This window comes from Eimeria acervulina, genomic scaffold, assembly GCF_000499425.1.
Source record: "Eimeria acervulina Houghton genomic scaffold, Eah_scaff295, whole genome shotgun sequence".
Lineage (NCBI taxonomy): Eukaryota > Apicomplexa > Conoidasida > Eucoccidiorida > Eimeriidae > Eimeria > Eimeria acervulina.
This window is the reverse complement of record NW_013547853.1, coordinates 10,169-29,913: the sequence shown is the minus strand read 5'-3', so window position 1 is coordinate 29,913 and position 19,745 is coordinate 10,169. Positions and strand designations below refer to the sequence as shown.

At 52.6% G+C, this 19,745-nt stretch overlaps 4 protein-coding genes across 4 annotated transcripts; 3 read left to right on the top strand and 1 right to left on the bottom strand.

Annotated features, from left to right (window-relative positions):
- Window positions 1-75: 75 nt before the first annotated feature.
- Window positions 76-5,932, bottom strand: EAH_00031360 (hypothetical protein, conserved; the record flags this gene model as incomplete). Its single annotated transcript, XM_013392403.1, has 5 exons — window positions 76-934; window positions 1,106-2,211; window positions 2,354-4,412; window positions 4,626-5,012; window positions 5,439-5,932. 5 exons carry the CDS (start codon window positions 5,930-5,932, stop codon window positions 76-78), a joined length of 4,905 nt encoding a protein of 1,634 aa, XP_013247857.1.
- Window positions 5,933-6,906: 974 nt separating this feature from the next.
- EAH_00031350 (hypothetical protein, conserved) lies at window positions 6,907-7,713 on the top strand (the record flags this gene model as incomplete). The annotated part of the gene is made up of 1 exon (XM_013392402.1): window positions 6,907-7,713. The coding sequence occupies one exon, from the start codon at window positions 6,907-6,909 to the stop codon at window positions 7,711-7,713; it is 807 nt and encodes a 268-aa protein (XP_013247856.1).
- A 2,586-nt stretch (window positions 7,714-10,299) lies between these two features.
- On the top strand, window positions 10,300-10,922 carry EAH_00031340 (hypothetical protein, conserved; the record flags this gene model as incomplete). Its single annotated transcript, XM_013392401.1, has 2 exons — window positions 10,300-10,321; window positions 10,369-10,922. 2 exons carry the CDS (start codon window positions 10,300-10,302, stop codon window positions 10,920-10,922), a joined length of 576 nt encoding a protein of 191 aa, XP_013247855.1.
- A 3,748-nt stretch (window positions 10,923-14,670) lies between these two features.
- EAH_00031330 (prolyl endopeptidase, putative) lies at window positions 14,671-19,745 on the top strand (the record flags this gene model as incomplete). Its single annotated transcript, XM_013392400.1, has 16 exons — window positions 14,671-14,762; window positions 14,881-15,015; window positions 15,151-15,311; window positions 15,444-15,576; window positions 15,745-15,856; window positions 15,999-16,142; window positions 16,345-16,543; window positions 16,825-17,129; window positions 17,445-17,587; window positions 17,834-17,981; window positions 18,235-18,302; window positions 18,490-18,633; window positions 18,902-18,955; window positions 19,175-19,307; window positions 19,451-19,543; window positions 19,656-19,745. The coding sequence occupies 16 exons, from the start codon at window positions 14,671-14,673 to the stop codon at window positions 19,743-19,745; spliced, it is 2,154 nt and encodes a 717-aa protein (XP_013247854.1).

The following is a 19,745-nucleotide window of genomic DNA, read 5'->3' as shown; positions in this document are numbered from 1 at the left end:
TTTTGGGTACTCACCCCTCCAGAGCTTTCCTCTACGTGCCTCTTTAGACAGTTGTATCCTTTAACAAGAGTTTCCTTACTTCAGTTGAACAAATTTGAGTGCCTCCAAGGCTGTGGCGAGCCTCCTGAGTTCCTCAGCGCCGCCGCCTCGCTGTACCTGAGAGGACGGTGTCCCGGGGGCCCCCCGCTGGCCTGCCTGGTAGGGAGTTGGCTGACGGAGGGCTGCTATGGCAGCAGACGCGAAGGCCTCGAGAGCCTTCTTCGAGCCCGAGGGAAGGGGAACATATCTTCCGCAAAGGCTAAGGGCTTCTGCTGCTGCAGCTAGCAGCGCTAAAGATTCGCGAATCTGCGGCGCATGGCGAACTACAAGGCTGCTGAATATCGAAAGCAGCTCCTGTAGCACACACCGAAATTCCGCAGACGCTGTCACCACAGAGATCTTCGGAAAATTGCCTGCCCCTTGGGCCTTCTCTTGGGTCGCTGCTGCTCCTGCTGCTGTGAAGCTGCAGTGTGCGTGCAGCAGAGTTGCGAAATCGCTAGACGCTAAAAGCAGCAGCTGCAGTTGTGCTGCAGTTCTCGGCGAGTCTGACGGAAGGGCTGAAATGCTTTGGGCGTGCCGTAGCAGTGCCGCAGCCACAGCGAAGAGGAACGCGCCAGCGCCTTGCAGTAAACGCAGCATGCTACTACCGCAGCTGCTATTGGTCGGGTCAGCCAGCTGCTGCACAGCCGTTGGTGAATGCAGCGTCGATGGGTCGCAGGCGCCTGCTGCAGATCGAAGAGAATCGTCGAAATGATCCAGATCCCCTTTTTCAGAATCGAGCACTTCTGACTCAGCTAGGCCTGTGCGGGCGGTAGCAGCCAGCGGCCGCAGCAAATGAAACAGTTGTAGCAGCCCACATTCCGCTGCTAAAAGTGGGGCATGCATGATTCCAGACCTGCAGAAAAACACAGCGCATGCAGCACAAGGAATACGCAGCACTGAAGCAGTCTGCAGCCAGCAAACACCTTGCACCAAACAGCACCAACAGCAGCAGTAACAACACAAGGATTCTGTCGTCATCAACGAGACGTGCGGCGAACACTGCCGTGCCACGGAGGTGACCCACAAGATATGGAAACGTGCCTCCGTCCTGCAGGAGGAGAAGAAGTTGAGCAATAGCCCGAGGGACACGCCAGCAGTAGAGACCCAACTCATAGGGGGTCTTTCCTGCCGCCGCAACGACATAGGGGATTTGCAGATTGTAGGGATATTCACACAATACTTCCTCAGACTAGCTAGGACAGTTTGAGGGCGGTAGTCCCCCCCGAGTGCCTCTCCGCTTGCAGCTACTGCATTTACCCCAGAAGCAGCAGCAGCAGCAAGCGCGCCAAAAGATCTCGGTTGCGTGCCCTTCCCCGTATCCGATGGGCACGCCGTAGATGTTCGTAGTAGCCCTCCGGGTTGGAGGAGACAGTCATTAGCTGCTCGTATCGCCGCCTCACAGTACAGCGCCAGCTTATCAGCAAAGCCACCAGGCCGCCTGATGTTGTGGGCTGCAAGGCGTGCTGCTTGCTGCAGATTTAACACTTTCGCGTGCCGCTCAATGTTCCCGAAGGGCGACGGCGGCGTTTCCGATGCAGCGACAGCAGCAGCAGAGAGCAAAGCAGCGGTATCCTTGGCTTCAGGGGCGCCCAGGCCCCCTTCGGCGCGATTCAAAGCCCATAAGAAGGATCCCACCTCTCGCATTCCGGCCCGACGAATTTCACCTTGCCCCGGTGCAAGCGTACCCTCGGGAGTCGCTGCAACTGAAGCAGCAGTCCACGGCTGAGCCGTATTTCCAGGGGAAGTTGCCTTCTTAGCAGAGCCGCCAGCAGGGCCCCCAGGGCCCCCCTCACGGTACCAAGCGTTGACTGCATCCGGAAATGATACGCTTTCTTCAATCGCAGCGACCACGCCAAGCAGCAGCTGGGCAGCCGCTGCCTCAGCTTCGCTGCTGAGTTGCTGTGGCTGCTGTTGGGCTACACCAGCAGCGCCAATCAAGCGCCCCGGAACCGGAACTGCATCTGGCGATGCTGTTGCTGTGTTTGTGGTTGCGTCGGAGGACCCTCGGAAAGTATCCTTTCCCTTGCTGCGGCGGAGACGGAGGATGTTGTATGCCAAGAGAAACAGAAGGGGGGACGGCCACGCTGTGAAGCCAGGACTCCTCTTTTCGCGCAACTCTGACAGATAAAACTGCGCATAGAAACAAGAAGAACAGGCAGATAAACAGAAACGCAGCCAGATATTCGAACACAAGGCAACCCGAAAAGGGGTCTGAGGCGCTCAGCGCAGGAAACCTGAATGAACCATGCATGTAGGGCAGGGAAACGCATACTTCCACAGCTGAGGAGTCCACATATCGGGCTGTAGATATGCCCGAAGCCGAAGAGAACGTGTGAAATCCTTTCAAGCTCCCAATCAACGCTGCGATATTCAGTCTTTCCTGCAGACGTTGACGGTGCTGCTGCTGCAGCGCTTGTTTGTCCTTGTCACCTTCGGCGGTGGCAGCAGCAGCCACTGCTGCCGCAGCACGGATCGTTTGGATCTGCTGCTGCGTGTGCACTGGAGCAGCCCCTTCAGAAGTCTCCTGGATCCAAAAGGGTATCAGGGAAAAGGTAAGAAGAGCGATGTCCTCAGGTCGTTGCCCTTCGAAGCCGCTGACTGCTGCCCATAGAGTAGCTGCTGAGGCGAGGCTGCACAGGGCATCCTGAAGCTGCGTGGCTTCTCCTTGAGAACGAGGTGAAGAGGCCAAGGCAGAAAACCGAGAGAGTCTTCCGCCTTTGAGCACGCGCCACTTCGCGCTCGAGTTTTTCTGCAGCAGTGCCAGCGTCTTCCCCACAAGTTCAGCGGTGTGCCTTTCGTCGGCATCGTCTTCTGCTGCTCCTTTGCTTGAAGCTTGCTCAGTGTTCCTGCTCCCTGCACCGCTGGATGCAGCCGTGCTGGCACCCAGCAGGCGCTGCAGCGTAAGCGTGTCGAGACGGTGACGGAGGAGCTTGAGGCCCATGACTACCAGGGGCCACTCGCCGATCCAACTGCATGCAAATAACAGGCGCTGAAGCAGCTTGAGGGGAAGATGCTGCGCGCACGTTGCCGCTGCTGCTCCTCGAGAGTTGCTGAGCTGCTGTTTCGGCGTCGGCTGCTGGGTGCTTGTAACAGCCAAGGAGTTGATTTGGGCGTCTGAGGGAAGGCAGGCAGCAACACCTGGGACCAAAGAAGGATCCGTAGCCCCAAGGGTGACAAGCGAACAGAAGAAGCGGATTCTCTTCTCGGCCTCCTTCAGGTCCCGCGGGGGCTCGCAGGTGTGAAGCAGGGGCTTCAAAGGCGCCAAACCAGCTTCACCGGAAGTTCCTGCTGCTGCCGGTAGCCCTCTACCTGGTGAGGACGACACATGCTGCTCGTGAAGGAATCGATCGAACGCCACTGCAGCAGCAGCGAAATGTCCCATGCCTCTCAGCGGCCTAAGGGAGTGGAGCCGTGCCAACGAAATAGAGAGTTGCTGCATCTCCACGTGCAGCATCCGCCCGACGGCAGCCCAGGCAGCAGTTGGCGTCTCTTCGGCTTCCCCGTGGCCTCGCTGCTTTTGTTGCTGAGAGATGAAGAGCTCTATCAAACGAGTCCCTTGAGCAGCGGCAGCTTCCGCCAGCTGCTGCACTGCCGGCAGCCAAATACCCCCACTTAAACGCATCAACAGGTAATATACAGGCAACCAGGAGGACCTCGCTGTCACCAGCTGTCGCAGCTCTTCAGCAGCTGTTTTCATTGGTAGCAACGCCCCGCTTTTCAATGGGTGCTGCTCCTGCTGCTGCTGTGGAAGGGCCTCTTGTGAGCCGTCTCTCCGCTGGTGCAGGCGGACAGGGGCCTCGACAATTCCCTGCATGCGCTGAGTAGATGCACCAACGCCTTGAAGCCTGTGGCATGCTGCTGCCGCAGAGGCTTCTATCATGCTGGTGGTCGCCTGCAAGATATCCCAAGGCAGCAAAGGGGCCCCGCTACGGTGCAGTGCCACAGCGAGTGCAGCAGCCGCGGGGCCGCCAGGGTCCCCCGAGGTCGGTACATCAAAGAGGTCTTCCTCCTGGATAAAGCCCTCTACGTTGCGAGGAGCTCCCAACAGTAGCAACGGCACCAACCTGCTAGCATGAGTGGAGGAGAGTCTTTTGTTCCAGTCAGTCAGTGCGCTGCAGACAGTCGAAACTCTCTGCACCGTATCCGCAGGAGGCAGCGTTGGGGCCTCTGCTGTAGCTCGCTGCAGCACCCCATGCAGCAGAAGCCGCAAAGCCTCTGCCAAAGCTCGCACGTCTTCAGGCACCTCTTCAGGGGCATGAGGCCCCAAACCTATTGAACGACCCAGGGCAAAAAGAGGAGCAATAAGTCGCGTAATAGCGGACTGTGGCAATCTGCGCAGGCAATAGCCAAAGATAAACAAACCCGTACAAGCACCAAGCTGCATGCGCAGTCAGCCCGAAACGCCCGAAGGGGAGATATGCAACAGTGTCAGTCACCCGACTGGGGCCCGCATGCAGTAGGCAGAGGACAGAGGGAGGAACAAAGGCAGAAAGGAAGTTTCTTGATACGGCCTTTAGAAATGAACATCTCTAGTAAGGCTTTACCTGGGGAGCAGTTGTCGCAGGGAAATGATGAATGCAGAGACGGCCCGCACAGGCAAGGTTTCGGGCGGATGTGCATTAGGAGAGGGGCTGCACAGCAGCAGCCAGTCATGCTGCTGTTGCTGCTGTGCGCTGCTCCTTCCGCTCGCAGCCCCTGGGTATCCTTGATGCATCCCAGCTGGCCTCTGTCCTGAAGGTGAAACACTTAAGACCCAGTGGGGAGACACCGCACATGCCGCCAGGAACAAGACGCCATCCACAGCTTCTGAGAGACTTGGCAGGGCCCGCTGCTGCTGCTGTCGCTGCTGCTGCGAGAGAGAGATGGATGCCAACAGAAAGGAGAAGAACGACTGAACCTCAGCCCTCGAAGGGCTCGCTGGGTTGTGAGACCTGAGGAATGTTGCCACACACGAAACAGCAAAGGAGATGTTCGTCTGTCTGGCCCGTAGGCACAAATACGGAAGCGTTTAGACTGGATGGATACTTGCAAATGTATGTAGGCATCAACCCTGCGAGTCCTTGTGCTGAGAACCGCACACGGGCAACGGCCTGTACCAACAATGCATACACATATATGTATATATATATATATAATACATATTACACATTTCCACCACTGCTGAGCCATTAGGAAGCATGGCTGTGAGTTGTACACCTAGAGCCTTCTGTATATACACTTAAACTGTTTATACGCATATAACAAAACCTGACTTTGAACCGCCGCGCACACTGGCAACAGGACGCCCCCAGAATAAGATTGAAACTTGCGTGTCCGATGAAGGGTTTAGCGTTTAGAGTTTAGCCTGTGGGAGTCACTCGCTGGGCTGTCTGTCCAATGCGCGCTCAGGGCCTTCGGCTGCAGCAGCAGAGGCCGGAAGGCGACGGCGGAGATCCCCTTGAGTGGCGCCTTCGGGTGTATTCATGCCTCCTCCGTCTCTCCCTGAAGGACACCCTTTCCTAGTTATACTCTGATGCAGCAGCCGAGAGGCGCATCGTTCGTGTGCCAGCCCCTGGCGGCTGTTGCCTTGTGGGCACACAGTCAGGCATCTGGGGCCACCGCAACTGGGACGCGAGGGAATGGCTGTGGTGTAGAGGGGCCCCTTCAGAGAAAAAGCAGCGGCAGGACGTAATTCCTCCAGCACTGACAGTAAGAGCAACAAAATAAACCAGAGACAAACGGGAGGGGGACTGAAGACTCGGATGCCTTTCCGCACAGCCCGTTCTTCAACACAGGCCACGATAAAAGCGGGGGACCTCCCCGGCTTCCAACAGAGCCCATAGCCTTCGCTGGGCTTGGGCCTGCCCCCCATGGTCAAGCCGACAAATAAGCTGAGGGAGCAGCATTCGATTCGAAGCTCCAGGCTACAGGCGGCGGCGCTGGGAGCGGCTTAAGACGAAAAAGGCACGCAAAAGAGGGAGGAGAGATAAAGGGAGGACGTCTCCCAGCAGAGGTATTAAAGACGTCGAAATCCCACGGAGTGATGAAAGACAGGACGCAACTCCCCAAAAGACAGGGACAACTCGAGAAACCTGAATACAGATCGAATGCAGCCAAGCTCAAATGAGGTAACCTCAGCGATATAACAACCGATGCGAGGGCCCAGGATATGATGAGTGGTCATTAGACTGAAATGTTTCTATGTATACCGCCAGCCTCTAGATAAACAGATCTCATAACGGCCTTCCCCGCTGGTCCTCGTACAGTGGGGGGAACGGGGTGGAGAAGACGTATGGTGGCAGCTGAAACTGAAGGGAAATGGGAAAATATCTGCAAGAGCTCGGATTAATGCTCCATTTAATTGTAACTAGTTAAGATCTTCCAAAGTATAATTCCGTGGAGCTGCGCAGTCACGGCAGAGTCTAGTTCGGATAGGAGGGGCCCCCGCTGCAGCCGACTGGGGCCCTGAACTAGTGCTATTTATGGATACCAAAGCAAGCTTGTTCAATAATAACTTTTAATTCACTAATATGTGCGCCTCCTGTAGATCACCTTTAGGGGAATGATTTTAAAAACAAAATCTAGGGTTTGAACTGCGCGCCCGACGAGCAGTTTCTTGGTTTTCACTCATTTCTTTGGGCACAGCCTTGCAGAGTTATCTGTTTGTGTGAACACCTTCTTGTGAGAGGAGATGACTCTGATGTAAGGCTGCCGAAGCCTACATGGTTGGACTCTGACGCTCGCTGCTGTTGAGGGTGTAGTTCAAGTTGGGGACGTTTGTGGTGGGGTGCAGCTGGAGTTGCGGATATCTGTGAGTGATGCTTTCATTTTATTTAAAAGGCCACTATGGCAGCTCTGCTGCTCCTTCTGCACTGTCTGAGCAGTTCAACGGCATATGCAGCCTCTTTTCTGACGTCTGTACAGTTGGTTCGGTCACTGCCTCGTCAAGGCATTTGTGAACTGGCACCTCTCACTGCACCAGCTGGAGTTCCTTGGCTTTCTTTTCTCCTCTGCAACTGCCCGACAGGTTACTACAGGGCCAACGCAAACCCTTGGCCTCCTAACCTCTGGATGACCTGCGGAATCCCCACACTAAAGGGACTCTCCAGCAACACGGGGATATATGCCTGCAGACCGCGACCTAAGAAGGAGAAGGCGCAGAGGAACTACCACATTGCGAAACAGCAAAAGCAGATCCGAGAGGAACGGCTGATCCGCCGCCGCCAGCAGGTGGAGATCTTCAAGGCTCGCCAACGCCTCTTATTGGCTTCTGAGCGAAGCGACGAGTCCAAGAGCAACGAAGGCAAATCGCAAAAATGGAGCAAAAACGCAGGATTGTTCAGTCTAGATGGGCCCCTCTTTGCACCAGAGCAAGCAACGACAAACAGCAATGCCTCCGCAGGCCTTCAGTCCCCTCTCGCCGCTCGCATTAACTACAGGCTTGTGGGGGGTACCTGGAGAAGAGCGCGTGGGCAGGGGAAGTACGTACGGCTCTCGGGTGCCCAGCTCGCAGCTGCCGTTTTTGAGGGACTCCCTAAGGAAGAAGTTGCCGCAGCAGTGGCAAAGGCAAAGCGCCAAGATGAGGGCTTTATGGACTTGGAGGCATATGACGAATCTGGCACACAGCACACTACCCTCGAGGGTCTCAACTGAAACGCCTTTTTGTCTTCGTGCATAATAAACACATTTAAAACCTATTTCAAGGCCCATGGCAGAGTATGTAGTCGGCCCACGGGATGAAGTGAACGCAGATATCCTGTTGTATGTTTTTAATTATGCTGGCTGCGCGCGGAAAACAGATTGTGCAAGAATCCGCAGCAGAGGTGGGAATCTTCTACAAAGCTCCCGTTTTGCTGTGTGGGGATCCCCACGCCCACAGGGAAGCTATTATACGCGCAGAAACGTAATATGCGCCATTCTCTCCGCCTTTGCTGCTGGGTTCGTCGGGCGTGCATGGAGTGTTCTTGTGACGGCCCGCTGCGAACTACACCATGAGTGCAAATGGTGCTCTGCACCATGAGTACAAGCGGTGCTCGGAGGTGCCGGAGATGCAGTCTAAAACATGTCCGAGTTTTGTCAGGCCGAATTAGCCTATCCTCTCTTTGAGACGAACCACAGACAAGCTTGTTGCTGTGAGGGCTGCTGACAGAGGAGGCGGTTAAGCTAAAAATGCATTTAAGGGTCTGCCGAGCTGCTTACGGCTGTCACTGCTCTGTTGAGAGGAACGCTCCGCTTGTTGAACTGCACACGGCGAGTATCAATAGCTGTGTGTGCAGCTTCTCAGTTAGGAGAGCAACAAACGCGCTAGGCTCTGAGCATTGTGGGGGCGCCTGTACGTCGTCCTCACTGCGTAGTTCCGAATAATGTCGATTACGCGAAGATGCTAAGTAACTATGCGCACATTCGTGCAAAAATGGACCACATGTAGTGTAGGGGTTTGTTGGGCACGTGTCTTTACAACCCAAGAACAAGGATAAAAAGGGAAACCAAAGTGAAGGCCGCATGGATCAGCCTGCCAATCGCCACTAAAAGCATTGCGCTTGAAGATAGGCAGAAGTATCAGCAGAGGGAGCTCGCTTTACATATTTGCAGTAACAGGACTGCCCGACGTAAAGTGAGTCGGAAGTTTGCTATGTGTGGGACTCACGCTATTTACGTGGGCCACGTGACAGTCAAGGCTGCAGCCACTGCCTGGACTGCCGGAAACGAAAAAGTTTTTCTTCCTACTGTCTAGCAACTGCAATGTACTAAAGCAGCAAGCTCAGTGCGTTTGCACTGGTGGGTTTTTCCCTTCGCATCCGGCCGTGCTGGGCATTTGTCTGCGCACGATCACCCGCCCACCCAACTCACTGGCTGCCAGTGCATTGAAGCAGAGGACTTGCCTTCATTATAGCTCATGTGTGGGCTAAATTCACCCCCATTTCGAAAAAAAAAGTGAAATGCCCACTGTGTGTGCGCTACGAGCAGTCACTTCGTTGCAGCAGTGAAAACTAATGCAAGGAAGTGTTGTTGCAGCACGCTTTCCCTGGGCACGATGAAATAGTTTTTTCAGATGGGGCGAGGTCTTGAACAGGAACTGGATTTTATCTCGGCGTCCCTTCATATTTGTCCCATTTTCTCCCCCATGATGCCAAGCCACTGCGTGCATGCTCTTCGCTCGTTGTGGCTTGCAGTGCGGTGTCCAGCAAGGCGCATTTTTTCCGTTTGTCCTGGAAAATAAGAGGTTGATCAATTCAGGAAAAGTTATGGGTGCGAAGGAAAAGGCGCATCGCATTCAGCCTGTACATGATAGCTACAGACCTGCGCTAGGTGACCCGAAGGTCACCTCCCCGAGTAACAGCTACTGCGACGGAATCTCCTGTAGATGACGCTTCACGATATAATGAGCCGACCACCTATTTTTGAGCCTTCTCCTGGATCTATTACGGGGGTGGGAGAGGGAAACGAACACGGATACTTGCGCGCTGAGCCAATTACCGGCGTAGCTGCGCCCCATTCCGCTGGAAACGAACTGTATGAAATGATCTCCCATTTATCAAACTTATCCCGTGAGAAATACCAGCATAATGGATGTACGTCAGTTAAGCTTCTCGCCCTCGCTCAAATGATGTTGAAAGGAACCTGGATGCTTCGCCTCTGATGGGGCCTTTGCATCCACCTGACGTTAAAAATACCCAATACTTATATCTCCCGCTGCAGTTTTCAACACAGAGGTACAGCATTCGCAGCCAAAACGGCTGTGCTGAAATTTGCAACCAGTCGTCACATGCCTACGGCCTGCCTTTTCTCCTCATATCATACGTATGCAGATCCGCTCGATCAAAATGATGATGATATAGACACTTTCACACCGCAAGAGGTCTTGCAAGCTACGCGACTAATACGTCTGTTGAAGCACTCTATCCGCAGTAGTCAATACCGTCAACGCTCTCGACAACCCAGGCGAGTAATGCTGCCTGCATGCATTGATTAGCTTTTTTTTGGCGAATGGAGGTTAGCCAGCATGCAGCAAAAGCCACACAGCGTACAAGTTAAAGTTCCGATTCATCCAGAGGCAAGTAGAGCAAAAATCACAGCTAGAGTGGGCTTCCTGACGCCAAGTCTGGGGACGCATCGGAGTGGGTGGAGTGCACAGGTTGAATGAAGCTCCAGTAGACAGTCAAACGGCATCATTTGGCGCAGTTGGTAGGCTGAAACTTCTTCGCATCAGTATTTTTTACATGATTGCTTACAACATGAATGTCTTGGAGACTAGTGGTGGGTAAAGAGGGGTACTAATTGCTCGTCTTGCTCCGCCTGCTTCAATAGGGATAGGCCCCTCATCTTGCCCCAAAGACAACGGTGACAGATCCCCAAAGAGGAGCGACAACTTTGGCTGGCCTCAGGGTTCGCTGCCTCCTGCTGCGTGGGAACACGGAGAGTTCCAAGCCCTGATGGAAGGCATGAAATCAGCATACGAAACAGCGGACATAGTGCGTCATCGAGACAGCACACACGCTCGTCAACCCGACCAGTACCTCGATGGACAGCCAGGGTCGAGTAGAACTCCAAGCCTATCTGCAAAGCGGCTCTCGAATACTTTGGGTAAAACGCCAGGGACACAGTATGTCTCAACAAGCTCCAAGGAAACCCCGCGCGCAGTTGCTAGTTATCCCAGGCCCCAGCAAAACACGGGAGAGCAACCGGATTTCTTGGCAAGTCGAGGCACATTTGACCAAGCCGTGCCTCAAGGTGATCCTCTCCTCGACAAGTTTCTCTCAGGAAGCCAAGGGAGCCAGAATGCAACATTCCCCCTTGAGGCAAACAATGGGGATGAACCCCAAGAAATCCAAGAAGTCGGCATCCCACTGCAACTCCTCTGAGTCTCGTCGTTTCTGCCACTTGTCGCTCCCACGCGCAATTAGCTAACACCCCTCTTGGACTCATTGGTGTACTGCCCACTGGTTGACACTCGTGAACCACCATGTGACCGTGTGGCTCATTTTAGTGTCCCTATTGTCACCGCACCTTCGCCAGCAAGTCATTCGAGAAGCATGTTAAGGTGTGTGTGAAGGTACGTCTGATTGTTTGGGATGAGGGATGAAGCATCACTACGCTCTTTACTACATACTGCGCACTCTCTTTACTCGCATCTGGCAAATCCCACCATTACTTGAGTTGCCTTCAACTGTTGAAACTGCACACAGCTTCAATTTTAGAGTTATTTGGCCCTTAAGGGCGTTTTCCTGTTTTGTTTGGCGCAAGCAACTACCGGCAAGTCGTGAATGAGTGTGCGTGATCTGGGAAGGTTTTCTTCACACGACGAAAGACGTATGACATGACTAGGAAACGCTTGGCAAGCGTTGTGGAGGAAGCAGGACTCCCTATTCACTCGACTGTACAGAAACTACGAGGGGAACTCTCATCCAAACCGTAGGCGAGGAGCTGCGACCTTGACACGATTCCCTTATTTACAGAGGGAAAGTTGCAGATCCTTCAGCGCTTTGGTACTTTTTTGAAGGTTCAGCTTATGTTGAAGCAAAACGTAATTTTAACTGTTCCGCTAAGCTGCGGACTCCTCAGGCTAGAAAAGCGTACGGAAAAGAAATGGCAGCGTGAAGTGAGTTGCACTTTTGTGGGCAACCCCAGTTCCGCCAACAAGAATTCAATTCACAAGCTTCATGCACGAACATAGCGCATCATTTCGCCCTGTTTCCGTTTCCTCCCAACAGAGTGCTCAGTTCCGAGCGGCCATGAGAATGGCGAGAGCAGGTGACCCCAGGGAGATAGCAGAAGCTCAGGCAAGTTCCTGATCCCCGTGTCCGAAAAATAGAGCAAACGCGACCGTCGTGTATGGCTTGGGGGGGAAGAATTCGGTGGTAGCCAAAATTATGTAGCTTTCATCCGGCGTCAATTTTTCTACCTGCAGGCTATTTTCGCCAAGTGCAGCGATATGGGGGTCAACAAACAGTGTCAGCACTGTGGCCGCACCTTCGGTCGTGACGAGGCTCTTGAGAAACACGAAGGAGTATGCCAACGAATGTTCAAGAACGGTGGAGGCATTCTTCGAAAAGGCGGGGGTCTGTGTGCAGCGCAAGGGGCTGCATGTCGCCTGGCGCGAAATGCAGCATTGAAAAAAAGAGGGCAACGCTCCATGGATTTTACTGCTCCGAAAAGGAATATCGACCCCTCGAGCAGGGGACATCAACTTTCAAGTGTCTCACAAAGCAGTCGCTCTTTCAAGCTTGATACGGCATCAACAACAAATCGCAGAAAGACCAGTGATGCGCCTTTGCAGCGTCGCAGCTAGCCGCGTCCTCCTACGCCCGTCGTCAGCTAAGCTAAACACTAGCTCGTCCAAACCCCCTCGCTTGTACAGTGACTGAGTAGAGAAAATCGCTGCTTCAGACGGGGAAGAAGCGCTACACAAAACCCAGCATCGTCCTAAACACTGCACAGGAAATGCCAACGGAGTTGCGCTTACAAATGTACTGGCCCCTTACTGCGCCAACGCCTGCCATCGCCTGTTCCTCTTCACACCCTGTTACATTTGGGAACCTGCCATCAACGCAGGCTAATGCGGACCCAACATCCTGCAACCGGCCATATGCTGGTTTGGTCCTTGTTTGCCGAGGGCTTTTTCCGCGCAGTTTCACAAGCAGGCAACACCATCATTATTCCCCCCTCTGTCTATATGGGCGCAGCACCTACACACATGTGCACCTTTGGTACAAATACGCAAGTGCCTGAGCCTCTCTATTCGTACAACTGATAATGGTTGTTGCTTACGGGACAGCGTAAGCGGCAGCAAAGCTGAAAGGTACACCCTGCGTCGCTGTGAACGCTCTTATTGTGGTTTTTACTGCACAGTCTTTTGGCTTCCACAAGAACCTCTTGGCACTCTCAGTGCCTCTGCTACTACGCTAAAATTTTTGTTTTAAAAGTTGTGTCGATGAGCCGGGTTGTTGTTTGGAAGCTATGCTCCTTGTGGAGGTGCTTGTCTCATCGTCAACCCAACTTGCAGCAGATAATATCCCCTCAAAATCCTTTTTTGATGAAGGCAAAAGTTGAGTTTGTGCGGCTTGATCCTCTGAGTGGCATGGGCCATGCCGTTCAGCGCAGTACTGGGCGGCACGCTAAGTTTATTGTTCCTTATATTATTTTGAAGCCCTATGCATTTCCAGGTAGTTAATCCTGCAGCTTTGCAAATCCTCCCTCCCTGGTCGCAGCAGAACCGATGTTCCACTTCTGTGGGTCCATTCAAGCGCCATTTCGCCGGCAGTGTACATTGGTGGAAATCGCGCCTTACTAACGCTCTACACTCTCTAAATGCGGGCATTGCCTTACTGCCTCTGCACCATTGACGAAATATCCACAGCATTTTCAGTGAGTGGAGTAACTCTCTGGAAACTTTCCATGCGTCGAATGGCATTGTTTCTGTAGAGAAACTGATCAATTCTTTATTCCCATTGTTTTCCCATCAAACAACTGCGTGTCACGTCGCGGTTAGAGGTCGTCTGTGCTGATTTAACGTTTACCAAACACAGATGCTTCTTTGAAGGGCGTTGTATTGCGTTTGCAGGAAGAGAACTACATCGTCATACCAGCAATGCACTCATCCCACATACAAAATGAATAAGAAGTAGCTTAGGCCTAGGAGCTCAAACAAACGAGGAGTACGCACTTGCCAAGCACAGATGAAGGAAAAGCGACCCGGCTGGGCTATCAGGCCACAACAGAACACTTTCTACTGCTCATACAGGCATAAATAGAGTTTAATTGACATTAATAATCCAATTCACGTTTCGGCCGGTGACTTTTCCGTCATTTATGGTTTTACCTGCTGCGTCGACGGTTGGTAGAAAGCTAAGAGGTGTCGGGAAAGCTGGAGCGCGGCCCTACACCACCAAATCAAGTACATATTCATCAAGCCACCCACTCCCATTTAATTGAATTACTAAATATTGTCAAATAACTCCAAAGAAGGTTGCGAATGACTCAATATCTGTAATTGCACGGAGCCGACGAATGCGTGGGGCCCTCATGGACGAACGGTAGTTCCTCTCGCTGCTGTTAGGAAGAAACTAATAACGTCAGTTTCTACCAAGCATGGTCACTTTTCCACGTTTTTGCCGACCAGCACCTGGCTTGCGCAATAATTTCTGCTCTTTGTGGGCCTTCGGTTCGCAGGCAGTAAGCGACTCAGACGGGATCACCAGCGGCAGCTTTCCGTGGTAAACTTGGAGGACCTATTAACAGCGTTGTTGCTTTCTTCTCCTTTCACGCAGGGTGGAGTTCGCTGCTCGCACGTCACACACAAGCGTGCATTGGTGAATCAAGGTAAAGCGAACAGGATGAGCCTAGGGGGTTCCATCTCTTTGTAACATGGAGCCTTCAACTGAGTACACTGCACAGTCCGCTCGACCAGGTCTTGCGGCCCAAGTACTTATAGAAATTGTGCAGTTTCTGCGGGAGGTTTAGAAGGTTTCAGTGCACTTTCCCTGTAGAGCCAGGGGACACCGGGTACGAGGGGACTTCGGTGTCATCTTTGTTCAGCTGCTATCTGGTATTGCACTGCCATGCGCCTTTTGTGGTGCTTCTTCCGCTGCGCCTACAGCAGGCTTCCGGAATATGGCGCCCAGAGCAACGCTCTCCTACCCGCGTGCACGTCGTGGGCCGGATGTTGAGGATCACTTCGGCACACGCGTGGCGGATCCCTATCGGTATGTGTGACAGCAGCATTATGTGCTTTTGGAGCCTCTAAATATGACTGTCTTTTACGCTGTTGGCGAGCAAATGCATGAAAGTCACAGGCTGCGCACTGCAACGGCTGCGTTGCAGATGGCTTGAAGACCCCGAGAGCGACGAAACGAAGGCGTTTGTAGCTGCTCAGAATGAAGTGTCGGAGAGTTACTTGGACACACCGGTTCGAAAGCAAATCCTCAAGGCTCTCACGAAGTTTCAGGATTACCCGAAGTACGTAAGACCTTAAGCAGCTCGTCGCAAATTCCTAAAGGAGCTGCAACTATTGACGCAGCGCAGGACTAGCGCCGCATGCCCGCACGCTTTATAATAAATCCAAAACACAGATTCTTGTTTACCGCTTTGCAGGTTCGGGACCCCGTTCAAAGAAGGCAGTTTCTGGTACTCCTGGAGGAACTCGGGCCTGCAGAATCAATCCCTTCTGCACCGACATGCTGACAAAAAAGGCGAAAACACTGAAGTGTTTCTCGATCCAAACCTCTGGACTGAAGACGGTACTGCAACTGTGGGTGAGTATTCTGTGGGCGTTCTAGGATTAGCAGCTCCGCACGCAGTATCTCAGCGCAGCAGATTTTGGTTAACTACGCGACAGAATCCTTGTGCAAGCTTATACCTGCTCCCTGCCGTAATGTCTCACCCAGGATCGGTCAAGTTTACGGACGACGGCTCTTTGATGGCCTACACCCGCGGGGATAAAGGAAGCGACTGGCGCACAATTTATATTATGGACACCAGCACAGGCAGCCATCTAGGAGATCGTCTGCAGCACGCCAAGTGAGCTAAACTTGCGCCTCAACCGTAAATTCTGTACTCCAAGTACTAAACACTTCGCTCAAGAGGTGCAACACTGCTGGGCATGAAACAACGCCATTGCTGACGCTATACATGTAGAAGCCCCACAATGCGTTGCATATTGATGTTGGTGGTTGGGCGGGTGTGCAGGTTCACGAGTTTACAGTGGGTTGGCAATACTCACTTGCTCTACAATAGATACGATGTTCCGGAGGGCGCAGATGCAAATGGCATGGAGAATACGCAGAATGAGTATCAAAAGGTAGGAAAGTCAACACACCACAGACACTGACGCGTTGTCGTGTGTTTGTTAACGCATTTGTTTAGTGAGGGATCGTGAAGACAGTCTTGCAACGTAGGGCAAATGGGCTATTTGAGTTAGCCTCTCTTTGGGTGCGTTTCAGTTGTACTGCCATGAGGTGGGCACTCCACAGGCGCAGGACGTCTTGGTGCTCGAGTTCCCGAGTGAACCTACGTGGATGGCTTCCGTGGATGTGACGGATGATGGGAAGTTTATCGTCGCCGGCATTTCGCGAAGTTGCGAGCCTGTAGGTAGCCAGTTGCAGATGCCATTAGAGGCAGGCGCCTCTTTAAAGCCCTAATAATACTTGCATGCGTATGTACCAGTACCATTAAGCTTCGTAGTGCGGTGCCACCAGGGGTGCAGCGGTCCAAGATTAGCGGCATAAGGCCTCCTCCTGGAACTCTTGTCGCGAACCGTGGGATGCGTGTGCTGCACGAGACGCGCAGACAAACAAATTGTGGATCGCTGCACTGCCTGGCGCGGGTTCGCCTACCTCGGCCTTCGCAGATTTGCAATGGGTAAAGGTCGCCGACGACTTCGAGGCCGGTTTTGAGTATGTGGCCAACGATGGCACCGTTTTTCTCCTCACTACAAATCGCGACGCCCCCAAGAATAAGATAGTTAAAATGGATATTGCAAAACCAGGTGCTGAGTCCCAGGGGCTTGGCTGCCATGTGCGTGTGTATGTGGAGGGAGGCAATGCTCGTAATAACTGTTGCTGGAACTCTGCTGAAGTGTTAGAGTAGTGCCATCATTCAAAGTCGAGAACAATGCCGGCCTTCGTCGACGGCCTTGAGCCGCATTCTTCGGGCTGAGGTTGTGCATTGGGTGGAGTTGGTTAAAATTTTGCAGCTCTGTGGACGATTTCAGCCGATGGCTAAGTAAGATGTGCACATGTTTACATCTTGAGTTTCCGTTGCGTGCAGACGCTCCAATGGTTGACGTCGTTCCGGAAGCAAAGGCGGTTTTGCAAGAGGTGCTTGTAATAGCGCAGGATAAAATGGTACTCCACTACAACGAGGATGTGAAATCGAAGCTTTACGTCTATCAGTTGAGTGGCGCGTTCATACATGCACTTGAATTACCCGTGGGCTCCGTCTCAGAAATGTCAGGAGAGAGGAAATACGATCACTTTCTCTTCAGCATCACCAGCTTTGACACCCCCAAAGTGATATATGACGTTGATGTTAGCGGGGGCACTTATGACGTTTCCGTCCTTCGACGCACTAATGTAAGTACTTACACTTCTGCGTATGTCTTTGGCACGATATGTTTGCTTTGCCTTTGCTCCTTCTCCCATGTTGAATATGTTAGCGTCGGCAGGAGCTGCAGCAGCAGCAGCAGTAGGCGCTGCCCATATTGCAGGTACTGCAGCAACAAGGCGATCTGCGACTGTTGCAAAGAACAGGACTCATGAACGTCGCCAATGTCTGGTTTCTTGTTGAACAAGCAAAGTTCACCAGGGTCCAGGGGGCGTTGCCATGCGGCTGCCAACACAGATTCCAGGAGGTGGCGCCGAAGTTGCCTGTTGTTATTTGTGGCGCAGATAGATGGCCTGCCGCTGGAAAACCTTGAAGTCACGCAGGAATTCTACACGAGCAAAGACGGGACGAATATTCCCATGTTTTTGATGCGGCAGAAGGGAGTGGATCCGCGCCCCCAGCCAATGCTGCTCTACGGATACGGCGGGTGCGCCTCCTCCGACGTAGGAAGTCTAGCATTGCTTCCGTCGGCTATGACGTCTCTGCAGTGTATTGGCATGTCTAACTTGGAAAAATGAGTTCGGGGAACAGAACCACGTTTGTTTTTGCTGCTGCAAGGGTGCCTTCCCGTACACATGTAGTTTTGCCCACTGGGGTTGTACTTCTTGTACTTTAAAGTGGGTGTTGGATTTCACTTATTAGTGGGTTTTTACACTCGTACGATGGGCTGTAGGTTCAACATTTCCTTGACCCCGTACTTCTCCCTCGCATTTGCCCTCTCCGCGCTCTACTTGGGATTGGGTCTGGCCGTCCCCAATATAAGAGGAGGAGGCGAATATGGCATTGATTGGTATAAAGCAGCAGTGAAAGCGAGCAAACAAGTACGTGTAGCGAGCTCAGCTTTCCACGCACATACCGAAATGTAGGCATACGCTTATGCACAAAGCAGTTTTCATTTCTGCATGTTTGCTTTTTTTTCACACGTCTAATGCATATATGTGGTGTACGCGTGCCATACGCGTGCCAGCATATATTCACATGTGTTTCCCGTTTTAATGCAGTATATATTTGTATGCATGCATATGGTGCGCTCTTTTGTCTCGCTGCCCTGATGTTTTGGGCGTTATGGCACAGGTCAGCTACGATGATTTCCAAAGTGCAGCGGAGTATTTGTTTGCCAAAGGCTACTCAAGTCCCGACCAGTGAGCCTTTAACTTAGTGATTTCATGCAGCAGTTTTCGTCTTTGGCTCTGCATGACGCGTTTGAACTAGGAAGAAGACGTGACTATGCTGCGTAGAAGAACGATATTTTGGTCCTGTAGGTTCACTGCCAACACATAACACAATACACATAATGTACTGCTGTGGCTTTAAGAGGTTGGCGCTCAGGCTAGCCATAATGGGAGGCTCCAACGGTGGGCTTCTCGTGGGTGCATGCGCAAACCAACGCCCTGACCTGTTTAAAGCCGTGGTTGCGAAGGTGGGAGTCATGGATCTTCTACGCTTTAACAAGTTCACCATTGGTCATGCCTGGTAAGCTGTTACAAATTCAGCATTGGCCATGAATGGTAGGCGGTTGGTCTGGAGTTCGAGTCCAGTGACATGCAAATATAACCAACCACACGGAGTACACCGCCAGAGTGCAAGTTTAAGAGTGCGTTAGACCGCCGCTGCGTTGTCAGCTCCATTTCCGACGTCAGGGCTTCGAATGTCCGGCGTCGTTTTGACAGTCTTCCCCAATGCTGACCGTAGAGCCTGCAGCTTGGGCCTATGGTGGGCTTCAGTGTGGGTTTTGACGCAGGGTAAGCGACTACGGCGACCCTGACAAAGAGGAAGATTTCAAGCATATTTACAAGTAGGCTTGAACTCCGAGCCGTGTATGTAGAAACCCAGGATGCGTGGGAGTAGCGTGCTTTGGCTTGATCATGGGGTTCCACTGATGCAGTTTTAGCGAGCTCAGCTGAGCGCACTTGCCATTTGTGGTGGCGCCTGTCGGTGAGTAGAATACCGTATAAAATTTATTTGTTGAAGAGCCGCTGCGCATGCATGTGTGGTGCGTGTCAACAACATTAAGGATCTCGCCGCTTCACAACATCAACCCTGATGTCGTGCAGAGCAACGTGCAGCCAGCTGTTTTGGTGATGACAGCTGACCACGACGACCGGGTCTCTCCATTCCACTCTTTGAAGTATATTGCTGAGTTGCAGGTCAGTGCATTTGAATGTTTTGGCTTAAATTTAAGTAGGCAGAGGTTTCACTTGTCGTGAGGAGGACGGCTGGTGTATGCAGTTGTCATGGCAGGACCCGCTCTAAAATCTTCTTCACTTTACTCTGCGATTCTCTTGCGCAGTGTGCAGCGGGGTACTCTTCTCCTGCATCTACCCCTTTGATTGCCCACATTGACACAAAAGCAGGTCATGGTGGAGGCAAGCCTCTGATGAAGGTGGGTGGTTGCGGTGGCAGTGCGCTGCAGTCCTAGTTTAGCAAAGGAACGTTGCGTTGCACGTCTGTCGCTCAAATTTAGACCACACTCTATGCTGGTGTCTGGATTGCAGGTCCTAGAAGAACAAGCACAGACGTACGGATTCATCGCTTCAGTCTTGGGGCTGAAATGGAGTGGCCCGGAGGTGGAAAAGAGCGATTAA